A 13677-nucleotide genomic window follows, 5' to 3' on the forward strand; every position below is an offset into this window, starting at 1 on the left:
GGCCCCCTCATAGCGGGAGAGTTTTCGGGTCGCGGAGTAGGGGAGCGGGGAGGGGCCGGAGCAGCAGAGAGGGGACAGAGGTCACGGCCTACTCAAGCCCAGGCGGTGCGTCCGTTAGCAGGGCGGCGAGGAGGAAGGCGGGCGGACGGGTGGAGAGAGAGAGGAAGGAGGCCAACGGGGGTGGGAGGTGGGGGGGGGGGGGGGGGGGGGTCGGAAAGCCCGGCGCTTGCCAGGGCTCCGTTTTCCTTGGCATGCTTGTAAAACCTGCAGGAGAGATTAGTGTGTGAGAACATTTGCAATAGCAGGGCTGAAGTGGAGCCGCCTGTCAGGGCATGCGCTCCGGCACCCTCCCTCTCTCTCTCGTCTTTCACTCTCTCTCTCTCTCTTACTCTCTCTCGCTCTCTCTGTCTCTGGACTCCATTGCCACACTCTAGGGTGTCACCTTTACCCTTTAACCCCCCCCCCCCCCAAATGTCCCCTCACCCCACCCCTCCCCGGCTGCAGTCGCGTCTGAATATTTGCATGTGCGAGCCTGTGTGCACACGCATGCATATCTGACTTGGGCAGTCATTTGTCTGCACAAGGTCTAGCCCACCAGTCTGAGATGGCAGGACTTTCCCATGACTAGAATCACAATTTCACCCCCCCCCCCCCCAACACACACACACACACACACACACACACACACCCCCACCCTTCCCTTCAGCACTGGCCTATCCTCCAGCCCCTCTGGCACCAATGGACGCCGTCTTGAATTACCTCATAGATGACAGCAGCTCCGTCACTCTCTTCCTCCTCTACCACCGCTACAAGCCCCCCTTCCCCTCTCCTCTCTTCATGGCAATTAATACCCAGTGTGGGGGGTCCATAAAAAACCCACAAGACCGCAACTCTGGAGTTTTTACAATCTATCCTTTTTTCCACTCTCAGGACGTACAAACAAGCGTAAACAAACCCAGTTTTTTAGCGGTAAAAGCCTTCTGGGGGTCATAAATGAGTGGTAGTGGTAGAGAAAGACCAGGCTGCAAACGTTTTTTTTTTTCTAGCAGGGGCTGTAACCGAGGACATGGAGTCAATAACTCCCTCCAGCGTCTACCACTGGCAGGCACCCCACAGTGAACTCTTCGCTAATTACCACTGATTTAGACACAGTCTCAGGAAGGGTCGCGACACACTCACTCTCTCACCAACACTGACACACCAACACGCACTCACATCCAAACACACATACACACACACTAGCGGTCATCCTTGCTAGATGGCGATACAAACAAATTGAAGCTAATGTACTCGCAACACCGCAAAATTGTGGAGTCTCTACCAGAGGCGACATCGCTTTAAAACTTAACAAACATGCATTTCTGAGGTTTTATGCCATCACGGTGTAATAAGCACATGATCTCAGTCACTCATGAAATATAATGAAATAATGAAAATGGACCAAGCAGATTTTTGTGGAGGGACAAATTTGGCACATGGGCCCTACTCTCAGTGGCCTTGGTATAAGCGGATGCTGAAGTGAAGCTGTATACAAACAAAGAGCAGGCAGCGGGAAGAGAAGGGCCAGTGTAATTGTTGGGATAGGGAAGAAGAGCACACCAGAGTGACCAGATTCCTTGATTATTTTGACATGTTGAAGTTTTTGGTGGGGGGAGGGTGGGGCACTGGAGTCTTAGTCCGGTTGTTTTATGTCCCAGTTGCATCAGAGGCCAAGATCCAAGGCCAAGTTGACTACTCAGAACTTTTCTTGGGGGAGGCCGGTGTGCTATAGAGCAGCATATATTAAGAAGGCCTCTGTTTAATGTTGAGTTTACACGATATCCATTTTTCATGACTTGGCCTTTGGGCTACCAAGAGAAGCATCTGTGGCCCCAAGGTTAAGAAATAGGCCTGCAACCCTCCTGTGTTTCAGCTAGCCAGCACCAATAACCGTTCCTCTCTTTGTTTCTCCTGAACCTCTCCCAGGGTTTCCTGATACAAGCCTATCTTATTTTGCAAAAACATTTTTTTTTTCCATTTGAGCATGTGATACTTCCTTAGACTTTGTCACCAACGGTTTTGGTTATTTGACATAATTTATGAACTGCATTTTCAAAGTCAGTTTGCCATTGTCTCTGCAAATTTTACTTGCAAATCCAGGGAACTCCTCCCAGTATTTGGCAGGCCATCGGAGCTATTATTTGAATATACTGAACTGCAGTAAGCAGTTTTCCAAAGGTTATTGATCTGACAGTGTTTGCTGTTGCTGCCAATATTGGGCTCTAGTTTCCCCTCCTTACAAGGAGAACAATTTCAGGCCCTCGACCTCTCAGTAACCTGACTAATGCCACAGGCCTCTCGGAGCTGAAAGAGCTGCTGTGACCTCTTTCCCTCAAACTAGGTGGCCGTGACATTGATAAGCCGAGTTTAGACCACACACTACAGCAAGGTCACCACCAGGGGATCACTGGCTGAGAATGTCTATAGCAAATGGTCAGACTTACATGCTGTAAGTGTTGTGACAATAATTCACAGTGGTAGGAGCAAAAGCTATAGTTCTCTCTGTTAGTGCCATGATTGCTATGAGCGAATGTATGAAGATGAGAACAACTCCTGCTCCCGGTCATTCCAGGGAAAGAAACAAGGTAGAACATTTTTAGGTAGCACAGTCAACATTGCACAGCTCGTCATCAGATTATAAGGACCCCACCCAGTTTATAACACAGACAGATGTTTCTCGTGACCCTTGTTTTCTGCTTATCTGTCCCTCTCTCTGCTTGAGTGTGTCACACAGAGAGAGTGAGAGAAAGAGAGAGAGACTTCTGATAAAGGCCAAGTCAATCATTTATGGGAGCAGTCAGGAGGTTTACCCTCAGAGGAGCGTGGTGAGACGCCACGCTTTAACCTTTTTATGGGTTCCGAGGCAGCAACCAATAAAAGTCTACAACGGTCACATTTATGACATTAGGTCATCTTAAAGCCATAAGCCATGTACAGTACCCCCCCACCCACCACCCCCCACCCCTTCCTGCAACCTTCTGCTCTCCCCCAACTCCAAAAGAGTGACTCAGTGAAATCAGACACCTCTCAACTACCTTCTTCAAAACTACCATAAAATCGTATCCGTGCTCATTTTCCTACTCACCGAGTGGGAGCCTGGCTACCAAAGTAACAGTATTGTGCTGTGTGTTTGTGAAATTAATGTGTAATTTAGCTTACAGGACTACTGTATGCACTCCTGCTGAACTGTCAGGTGCATGCTCGAGGCCATTCTCACCCCATGTGCCATCCGCCTTAGGATCATTATTTGCCTTTCCATGTTTTTTAGTTTCCACACCCATGCTCTCATCAAGAATGTCGACTCCCTTTTTGTCTTATTTTGATTTGTTTTTTCTGTTTTTGCTTTCTGCATTGTTAACATGTTTTGTTTCTTTCTTTCTTTCCATTCTGTTTCCTTTCTGCCATTCAGTACCTACAGATGAAATGGCCCCTGCTAGATGTTCAACCAGGAGGTCTTCAGAGTAGACAAGCACTTAAAGATGCCAGGTCCCCGTCACCGGCACACATCGTTGTAAGTAATACTCCGCTCGGTCCTTTTCCTCTTTCCCCAGCTCTTCTTCCCTTACTCATGACAGAGAGACCAACCCTCCTCTCTTCCTCTCACCTATACTGAAAACACCTTCGGGGTTATAACCCTCCCCCCTTTTCCCCCATGAATGGATGTTTTGACTAGAAAAATACATACTTATTTGCCTTAACCCTTAAATCACAGTGACTAACACACCCAGATAGTTTTATCTGAACATGCTAGGCCCAATATACATGCAAATTCTGTTGACGCGAGTTTTGTGCATCCCGACTCGGCAAACCCGCTGAAAAGGTAAAGCTTTTGTCTGTTAGTGAGCGATCAGCAGGCAAGTAGCATTGGGAGCTGCCGCTGTGGCAGGCGCAGCAGTTGTTCTTTGGACAGCCCCGCTGCCATTAAGTCCAGAGAAAACGATCGGCCCTGCCCAGCCCCGTACCGAGCTGGGTAATTATTGAGAACCAACCCCATGTTGACAACTTTATTTTTTTCATGAGAATGACCTAATGCTGGACTGCTAACATACTGTCTTTGAGGGAAGCGTGGGCGTTCCTTCAACATTGTTTACCCTATCCATAGAGTCGGAGCAGCACTCTGGCAGGAGAGTTGGCTGGACAGCCATAGGGGCAGATGCAGTACATACACATAACAGAGCGTCCACCGCGGGCATGTCAATATCTAAGAGGCTAGCGGCTCTAGAATGAACAGTTGAACATGAACTTCGTAGTTAGCCAAAGGCATGAAGTTTTCAGGAGGTCAGTGGAAAGGTTGAACGTAGCGAGGTGTACGTACGTGGTCGCAGGGTTAGCGAGCCAGGAAAATCAATGAGAGTGAGGAGTGAGCAGAATTAGTAAGGTGACCACGAATGCCCTGGGCCATTATTGGCACTGTTGTTACTTTTGGTCGTGGGGGTCGTTTGGGTCGTGCATCTCGTACATATTGTTATGAAAATGCAAACTTTAAAAGCGGATAACGATTTTAGATGGACAAGCGTTCCAAGTTTGTAGACTCATGAATATGATATCTCCTGTGGTAACAGTCCAGTACTGAAGCTAATAATACATAGCTGACCCTTTTGTTTATTTACTCTGTAGAACAACAGAGTTAGCAGTCATCATGGTGCTGGAGCTCACAATGATGGAGTGATGATTTTTGTCACACAAATTACATCAAGTCCCCCGGTCCCTCTGAGTCACATTTGACATTTGATCAGTTCGGTTAGTTTTATGGTCTGTAATAAATACCATCGCCAACACTTTCCAGTTCAACACTAAGTGAAAGTTGGCAAGCCACGGCCTCCTTGGTATTTTGCCCGTTTAAGTTAAGCACAGCTTAAAATAGCAGGAGTCGACAAGCCTGTTTATTTGAAACAGAAACCCTGTCAAAAGTTGTGTTTAAGACAAAGCTGGCGATGACAGTGTTCTTCTGAACAAAACAAGCCCAGCTCAGGCCCTCCTTATCCTCCCCTGCGTTGCCAGTGTTATTTTTACACCACAGAGTTCAGGGGGCCTCTTCTGCTCGGTTATTTTAGGAGACGCTGAGAAAAAGAGTCCCATCTCCTATGAAGTCATTAAGCTGGTCGTAGGCAGCAGGAGCTGCAGGTAAATACTTCAGGTTTTATCCTGCTATGAGTCATATGGCTGTAAATACTTAACACCTCACGTCCGCCTAAGCTCCTGCCTTACCATTCACTTTTAAAGGAAGTTTGAGAACACAACAGTAAAGCGTAATGGTTCAAGTTCAAATGCCTCACTTTTCAGAATGCATTAGTGTCTCTGCAGACGTCCATAATACATTTTATATTACTGTGTGGTTTTATTTATTTATTTATTTAGATTGATTGGTGTGATTTGTTTGATCAAGCACCCAGGCTGGTAAGATCAGAGGCATCGCTGCACAGGCACACAACTTGCTGTTCGCAAAAGTGATCAAATTGAATGTGAAATGCAGCTTGTATTGTTGGCGCTCCCTCCACCCTGCTCCCCCATCCGCCTCTGACTGTGGAGGAAGTTTGATTGAATGTTTCCCTGGTTTGCATCATACCGGCTGTTGAACGTATAGACAAGACAGATTACTGTGGACAACATCAGGAATGTCAGTGATAACACCACACCAAGCTTTTCTCTTTCTCCTACATGATGGCCTGCATGTTCCGCTACGTGATCCCCTTATCAATAAATTGGGTTGTAAACGGTAGTTTCCTTAGTTTCCAAATGACGAGGAACACTTAGGCGCCTTGACCCCTCCCTGCCCGGAGCGCCTGCAGTCTGCACTGTCGGTGATAAGGAGCCGTCGATAGGCCCGCTAGATAAGGACAACGATCCGTTCAAGTGACCCTCAGACAGGTGAATCAACAGTAGAAAGACAGAGTATCGATAGCTGTAGATACATAAAAAAAAACTGTCAGGGAAGTCGGTGGCGGAGGAGAAGGACGAGGGAAAGATGGACGGAGACGGAGGCGCAGACAGACGCTCTCGTTTCTGGCTGGAAGGTTCAGTTGAGGTGGAACACTGGAGGGGCAGCCGAGAAAAGAGGAAGTGACCTCACGCAGGCTGGTCTTTCTGAGGGCGCGGTGTATGCCCCTGTTCACCAGGCCCTCAAAGGGGGCCACGCCGGACCTTTTGAAGTGTCTGACCACCCCGCAGGCTGCCTCAAAACCCACCGCCGCTGAACTTTTATGCCATTGGCTGAAAGTTATTCAATATTTATCCAGCTATTGATGTGTATTTTTTGAGGGAGAGACTCGGAGAAACATTTTTAGTTTTGTTTTATGCCTCACACAGCTTCTGAGAGAAATATCATAAATAGTCCCTGGTTTGTCAAGTTGCCGTTCATTGCTTTAATTTGACATTGTTGACTTGAAGAGTCTTTGTGGATACTTGGTAGTGGGAAATAGCTTAGTAGCTGGTGGAAATGGGGTTTTTACACACATCTGTGACAGATTTTGGAAGTGTTTTGTGTGTGTGTGTGTTTGCCCACTTCCACATTACCAACTGCTGTTATTCAGACAGTGATCATTGCTGTAGCCCAGTAACACAACATAACATGTTGTCATCAAATTGTTTTGTAAATCATTTCCTTCAAGTATTTTTTTTTTTTCTAGCATAAATAACAGTGCAATACAGTAAAGCTTAGCAGGAGTCAAGGCCCATGTTGGTAATGACATGACATCATTTGGCTGAAAGACATTAACCCATCTCATCTCACAGTCATTTGACAGAATTATTATTTTTTTATTTATAAGCAAATAGCAACATCAGAATGGGATATAAAGGCATTTTACGATTGTGGCGCAAGTCAAACTTTTTGAATCTTAAATTGTCGTTCTGGGAATTGGGGCAGAAACATGCACGTGTTAGAGAGCATACACACACACAAACTGTTTTGCACACATTCACGTACGTACACACACACACACACACACACACACACACACGGACAGTCTTAGAGTCTAGCCCTGGTCGGACAATGTCTCCATTGTTTTCTGGGCTTTCACTGGCAGCAGGGGACGGCTGGAGTGTTAACCATTTCCCAACTGTGCCTCACTGTGTTTGGTGTGTGTGTGTGTGTGTGTGTGTGTGTGTGTGTCAGAGGTAGTGAAGCATGGGCCCAGGGAGGGAGAGAGGGAGGGCGCTTGCTCCAAGTGTATGGTAATTAGCGTGGAGGAAGTGATGGAATCTGGCCATTTTTACGGCAGGCGAGACCTCCCACCTGAGCCTTTACAATCAGTGAACATGCTTATTTTTTCCATTCAGTCTCACTTGTTTCTCTAAAGAATGTGTTCTGGAAAGAGGGCATCTGAAAAGAGCTGACGTGTTTTGATATTATAAAAAACCAATAGGAGTGCATTTTAGCTGAGCATTGAGCAGGACACGCCACAATGACTCTGGATCCCTACAATGGGCCCAAGCACTGACCGGCTCTAGGTCAGTGTTAGAAAAGACAGAGCCAGGATCACACTGACTCTCCTTGACCGCTTCTCTGTCCATTTTAGAGGAGTAGGGATAAAGGGGACTTCCTGTGGTCTGAATGGGCCGTGCACCTGGGCTGGCCAGACAATGGCCCGGGGCTCTGGGAGGCCTGGCCTCCTCTGCTGTTAATGAGCGGCCCCGGGGTCAGCAGGCACCACCCACACACTGCCCATAGGACCTACGAGACTTTCTCCCGCTGGACTTCTGCCAGGCTTTAGTTGCTCTTTCTCTCTGCGTCTTTAGCCATTTCCCAATCAACTCGTCGCCCCCTTTGTCTCTTTGTTGTCATTCTCTTGCACCTTGTCCCTCCATCCCACCCCTAGAAAGTCCATCTCTCAGACTTCTACATTAGTCGTTGTCGTGGTCCCTTTTGGTTCCAGGGTGGCAAAACATCGTTGGCACACGATCCAAACCTCAGATAGAGACCATTGTGCCTGGCCACTGTCTCTCACTGTCTCTTCAGACAAGACACTTGTTCGGGGTCACGCTTGCATCATCAGCTCAGGCCAAAATGCGAGGCCGTCGAGACGTGGCGTCAGTCCCGGGAGCTGTGACAATGAAAATGAGAGCACCTCAGTCATTGTGTCTGTCCAGCAGTCTGGACGGCTGCTTGTTCCCACAGACAATCCACTCTGTGTTGGCTTAGTCAGCGACAATACCACAACACTCTCTGAAAAGTCTTGCTCCTTTATGGACTTAATGGAATACCTTGACATTTTGAATTGACGGTGTCCGTCAAATGGTTAGGAGTATCCTTTGGGTTTAATGAGAAATGCTAATGACACTAAAACGCTGTCTTTAGGGCAGCTGAAGGACAGATGCTGAGACTTCTCTCCATAATGTGACAAGGGCCTGGGGATAAACTACCGATCAAAATTCAAAATGTCAACCATATCATTTCACACATTTTTGTCAAGTATTTATATTGAATTTCCTCAAGGAGCTACTCCATAACAACATCATCTGATTGTAGGAAATGTGAATAGCAGCTTTTATGTATTGTGTGTGTGTGTGTGTGTGTGTGTGTGTGTGTGTGAATAGCTCTAAGGCCATTGTCCTCTTTTCCTTGCTGTGGTATTTGACCGTTATATAACCCCTGTGAACTTAAGCCACCCCAGGGAATGTGTGACTCTATGTCGGACATGCACATTTACAGGGATAATACATATTTGTATCCGTGTGTATGTGTAAGTGTGTGTCACACCAATAACCACAGTGTTCATAGCTGTTATGAAAAGCTATGTAGTTGGCCCTGGGGTCAAGCACATGTACAAGTATGACCCAGTGATCAGAGTGCAGAACCAGTGGGAATGAACCAGAGAAACTGAAGGCCCTTTTGCTTTTCTCTGCGTGCTCTGTGACTGCAACTAGCGTGTCCCTTTTTTTTTTCTTTTTGGAATCAGTATGTGAGCTCTATCTCCCCTCCACATGTTTCTTCCTTTTTCTTCCTTTCCATTCCCTCCATCCTCCCCTCATCTCCTGATGTCTTTCAGAGTGACATGAGATCTGATTTTGCTGTTCGGGGCACTAGATACAAATCTGCCAGGTTCACCTCTGTATCCCTCCTGCTCCTCAAGAGACAGTTGCACTTGAACAGCTAATAAGGCTAGGCAAAGGCAGAGTTTAAGTTCACACTTTCATTTTTCAACAATTTCAATTTTAGTGCACGTAGTATCAAAAGTGGCTGCTCTGGGGACCCGTAGTCAGCACCACTTTCTTACTTTCATTTAAAACCTACTCTAACATTGCACTTTTAACACACCTACCATCAAGAAAAATATGACTCAGTTGACTCATTCTGTGTTAATTTTAATTTTGCCTGTTTGCACTTATCAACATTGAGAGCCGGGGAAAACGGTGCTGAATGCTGGTGGTGACAGTGGATCCCCAGAGCAGCCGACTGCTCCTGAACGTCTGTGAAGGTGTGGATGCTGAGAAGTGAAAATGTTCTACCAAAGTGAAATATTGCTCTAACAACCAGCCAGCCAGTACAAACAGCCATGTAACCAGCGCAGAGCCAGTGTTCTCCTATTCTCTCTGTGTAAAGTGAGTAATAATGGGGCCGAACACGCACCCCGGAGAAAGCTGAGCCAGCAGAGAGGAAGCAGTAGGTTAAATAACTAAAAAGACAGGGGGGGGGGGTGCATTATTTCACGTTGCTTCTGCATAAAGTCTGGTAGGCTAGGATTGTGTGTGCAGATGTGTGTGTATGTGAGAGAGAGAAGGACGGAGAGCTGATATAATTGTGTGACTTGGGAACGTCCGTCTTTGCCTTTCAGGGGCCCTTCTGCTTGGAATTCCCCGGACAGTCAGATCTGAGCCTTCACCAATTTCAGTTGGTGAGAGACCTTTGAATTCCAAAAATATCTTGTTAGATTTTTTTGGTTGATGCCACACACAAATTAACAACTGATAATTGATGATGATGATTTAAAACAAAAATTTAATGAATAACCTGAATCCTGGTGATTAATGATGATCATGCTGTGTTGTGCTTTGTGCTAATTCAGTGCTGCTGCTTTGTTGCTGATGTGCTTTGTAATGTCTCAAATGCCAATCCAGGTGATGTGTTTTTTTGTTTTTTTTTGTGGGGGATTAATTTGGATGGGCAGACCTTTGCTCATACATTTGACCAAGATGCTTACACTCACAGACATGCTCCAGCTCCATGAGGCAGCCATGTGCGGCTTTTCTTTGCTGCTGTGCAGTGTTGGTTCGCCTGGGCTTTTAAATCAGTTTAATGTGTTGGATAGGCTATTATTTGTCGGCTCCGCTTTCTCTGATGCGGCTAAGCGGCCTCTGTTCCCGGATCCCGTTCTGGTTCAAGGTGGTGTTACAGTCCTTGGTGGAGATGGCAGTGTTCTTGTCTTAAGGAACCAAAGGGAACTTCGCTGAATGGGCAGAGATCTTAATGTGAACCCAGCTTCAAATAATTTCCCATCCACAAAGGCCAGTGTCAGTGTTGTATAGTCTCTTTAATGACAACATCACAGTGTGTCTCTTTTAGCTCTGGCAGCCATTGTCACAAGATTGTGGATTGTAGGCTCGTACTTCAATATTATCTGCTTGTGTATGAATTGGCCTACCATCCGGCTGGGGGAGGGGGGGGTCTCTTTCTCTTGTCTTTCTATCCATTTCTTTTTAGCAGCTGTTTTGAAGAGGAGTCTCTTTATTAATAGCATCTGGGCTTGAATGGAAGCTGGCAAGATGGTAGGGAATTCATTGATTAAGCACTTTGTGTATGTGTGAGAGAGTGTGTGTGTGTATGTGTGCATGGGAAGTAAAGTGAGTGCGTGTTATTGTGTAGGGATAATACACACTGATACTGTACAGTGGTTGAAGATTTGGTTTGAGGATGACCTGAGGTGAAGGTGGCCTTCTCTCACATGAAATAGTACTACAGTTTATGGACTACGCTTGCTAAAAAAAAAAAGTAGATTTTTTTGTCATTGTCCAGCACTTTGCTCTGTCATTGTGAACTGCCCTTTGTCTCAATTAACTTGTCAGACAAATCTCCCTAAGAATAGAAGGCGTGAATTGATGGAGGGGAGCCTAATGGCAAAGTTAGCCTTGATCTGACTGCAGAGCGGACTTGTGCTAAGGAGATCAGTAAGCCTTGTTCAAGTTTAGTTCATCGCCACCAGTTCGGCCCTGTGAAGCAGGCAAGAGGCTGCCATTGTGAAGCCCAAAGGAGAACTTATTTCTTCTCCTTTGAAGCCACCACGGCTCTCTGGATTGCCTACTTGAATTGTTTGACTGATTAATTGCTTGTTGATTTTGTACACTCTATAGGGCCTGTGTTGGCACTTGGCAGTCAATAACACAAAAAATAAACTCATTCTTGACAATACAAACAGGCATTAATGTGATGGTGTAACGTTCTAGGTTTTGAAAAAAAGATTCCTCTTCCCACGTCAACTGGCTGCCTGCCTGCCCCCCCTTCTCTTGTACCGGTGCCTTTGCTAGAACTTGTTTGACGAGGTAGGGCAGGATCTGTGTTGGGTGTGCCTGTCTGTCTGTCTTTCTGTGTGTGTGTCTTACAAACACACCTTTGTCTGCACCAACGCAGCCCTGTATGCAATATCCTCGCGTCTAAGGTGTGACTGAGTTTTAGGTGACGGGTGGTCAGAGGCGGGTCAAGTCAGGTTGTCACTTTCGCGTGTTTTCATCTGCAACAACATGCACCCATTCAACCCAGAGACGTTATTGTTGTGTGGGTATTCACATCAAGATGCCCAAAAAAACAGGCTTTAGAAAGATGTGGTAATCGCCGTTTGGTCATAGTTCATGTGCAGATAGAATTAGGATCAAGGTTCACAAGTGATACCGATCAATAACCGAATTTATGGCGAGGCATTCCTAGCAGATTGACAGCCGAGTTCATTGGACGTGCGACATCTTTGACTGATTTCCCCCTAGCAGGATCCCTCCCCCGGCGTCTCAGCTCTCCCCCGGCTCCATCCTGCGGCCGGCCCCGTGAGCGACAACAGAGGCAGCGGCTCCCTACGCTACTGTATTAGCACTGGAGGCCGTTTCACAGGGAAACTTGTTTTGACAGAACTCCAGGTGTCTCATTGTTGGGGCTGGCATGGTTCAACAGATTTACCAATTAGCGCTGGGCTGAGGGCACGGGAAGGGTGGGAGTCGAGAGGGAGGGAGGGAGGGAGGGGGGGAGGGAGGGAGGGAAGGAGGGAGGGAAGAAATGAATCGGGGAGGAGGGGAGGATGGATGTGGTGGATTTGGCCGCAGTGATGGAATGAGGTTTTGAGTGAGAGGGGCTGGTCGGGGAAGGTGGGTGGGGTGGAAGGTGGGTGGGTGGGGGGGGGGGGGGGGGGGTGCTTGTGGCCATACGGAGGCAGGCTGGGGTAAGGCGATCCGTGACCTCCTTTTTTTTTCCCAGCAGCAGTATGGAAGGAGCTGAGGTTTCAGCTGAGCCACAAAGAGGAGGGGAACTAGGTAGAGGGCTGGAAGAGAAGAGGGGGGGAGGAGGGGGACGGAGGAAAGGGGAGGGGAAACGCACTGTTAGCACATGACAACTGCTTACCCAGAGTCTAGCTTACTTCAGATGATTCCTTCATTTGAAATCTTCTTCGTTTTGTTGTTTTTAGACTTATCCGTCCTTCGCGACGGAGCAACTTTTGGGTAATTGTATTCGCGGTGTCATGGGGGATTTTTGGTATACACAAACGTATTGACACTTGACTCTGGAGATGAGATCTCGGTTATCATGCGTTGCTAACACGCATCCGTCTGCAGGAGCAGTGATTTGTTTTTGTTGAAATCCCCCCCTCGCCTTGCTGTTCTCACTCCGGTACGAGGCAGAATTGTGTGGGATTAAACACAATGTTATTACTTTCAGTAACCCTCTTTGTTATTCCTCAGAAATGTCTGCTCCTTTTTCCAGGAAGTTTGGAAGTGAACTTTTGAGAACGGGGTGAAGTGATTTAGTGAATATCCCTGGGGTGGCCTGCAGAATTTAGAGTAGTCTTTGGCTCTTGACTGTTATGAGTGTGTTCCCTTTCTGTGTGTGTGTGCGCACGTGTGTGTAGGTATGTGTCAGTGTTGTATTTGAGCACCATGAAATCGTTGCCCTTTGTTTAGTCAAAAAAAGGGGTTTACAAAATATATTGAACTAGTAAGGGGGTGTTCACAAACGCAAGGCAGACAGAAAATGGCCACTTCGGAAGATGACTGCTGTCTTTTTTTTTAGGCCGAGCACTTTCTGATGTTTGAGAAAAGTTCTGCTTTTTAGAGGAGGGCACTGTTTTTCGTGCGTGCGTGAGCCGACCAATCACAGCGAAGAAGAGGCAGGGTTTCATGGTACCTGGGAAGCTGTCAGTTTACAGCAACAAGCAGAATACAAATGGAGAAAGTAGCAGTGGAAAAGTTGTTAGTGGCTGTTTCTCTGATCTTTAAGTCAGTAAGGAGCACATTGGCTGTGTGTGGAGAGCTGGACACAAGTACTGTTCATTACAGCTGGTTAAGAAAACAAAGTGCAAGTTGGGTGACCTGGTTTTTCAAATTATCAGCACAATATGCGGTTAAGGCAGCACTTTTTCTACAAAAGAGGAGTGCAGCCTTAAAGGTGCTGTTCCCTCGAGACTTTTGGCATAAAAGTTCCTTGTTAAGTACTGTGTATTGTTG

At 46.8% G+C, this 13677-nt stretch overlaps 1 protein-coding gene across 13 annotated transcripts in view; it reads left to right on the top strand.

Annotated features, from left to right (window-relative positions):
• The window catches only part of tcf7l2 (transcription factor 7 like 2), a 91566-nt gene that overhangs the window by 27744 nt on the left and 50145 nt on the right, over nucleotides 1-13677 (top strand). For 7 of the 13 annotated variants that reach the window (XM_078290685.1, XM_071914775.2, XM_071914778.2 and 4 more), the window contains exon 4: nucleotides 3449-3550. In XM_078290685.1, coding sequence (XP_078146811.1) covers nucleotides 3449-3550 — 102 coding nt within the window. Of the gene's footprint in view, nucleotides 1-3448; nucleotides 3551-9812; nucleotides 9873-13677 lie in introns of all 13 variants that reach the window. The other 6 variants (XM_071914770.2, XM_071914772.2, XM_071914774.2 and 3 more) reach the window with 1 other exon arrangement.

The sequence above is a fragment of the Centroberyx gerrardi genome, chromosome 20 (assembly GCF_048128805.1).
Source record: "Centroberyx gerrardi isolate f3 chromosome 20, fCenGer3.hap1.cur.20231027, whole genome shotgun sequence".
NCBI lineage: Eukaryota > Metazoa > Chordata > Actinopteri > Beryciformes > Berycidae > Centroberyx > Centroberyx gerrardi.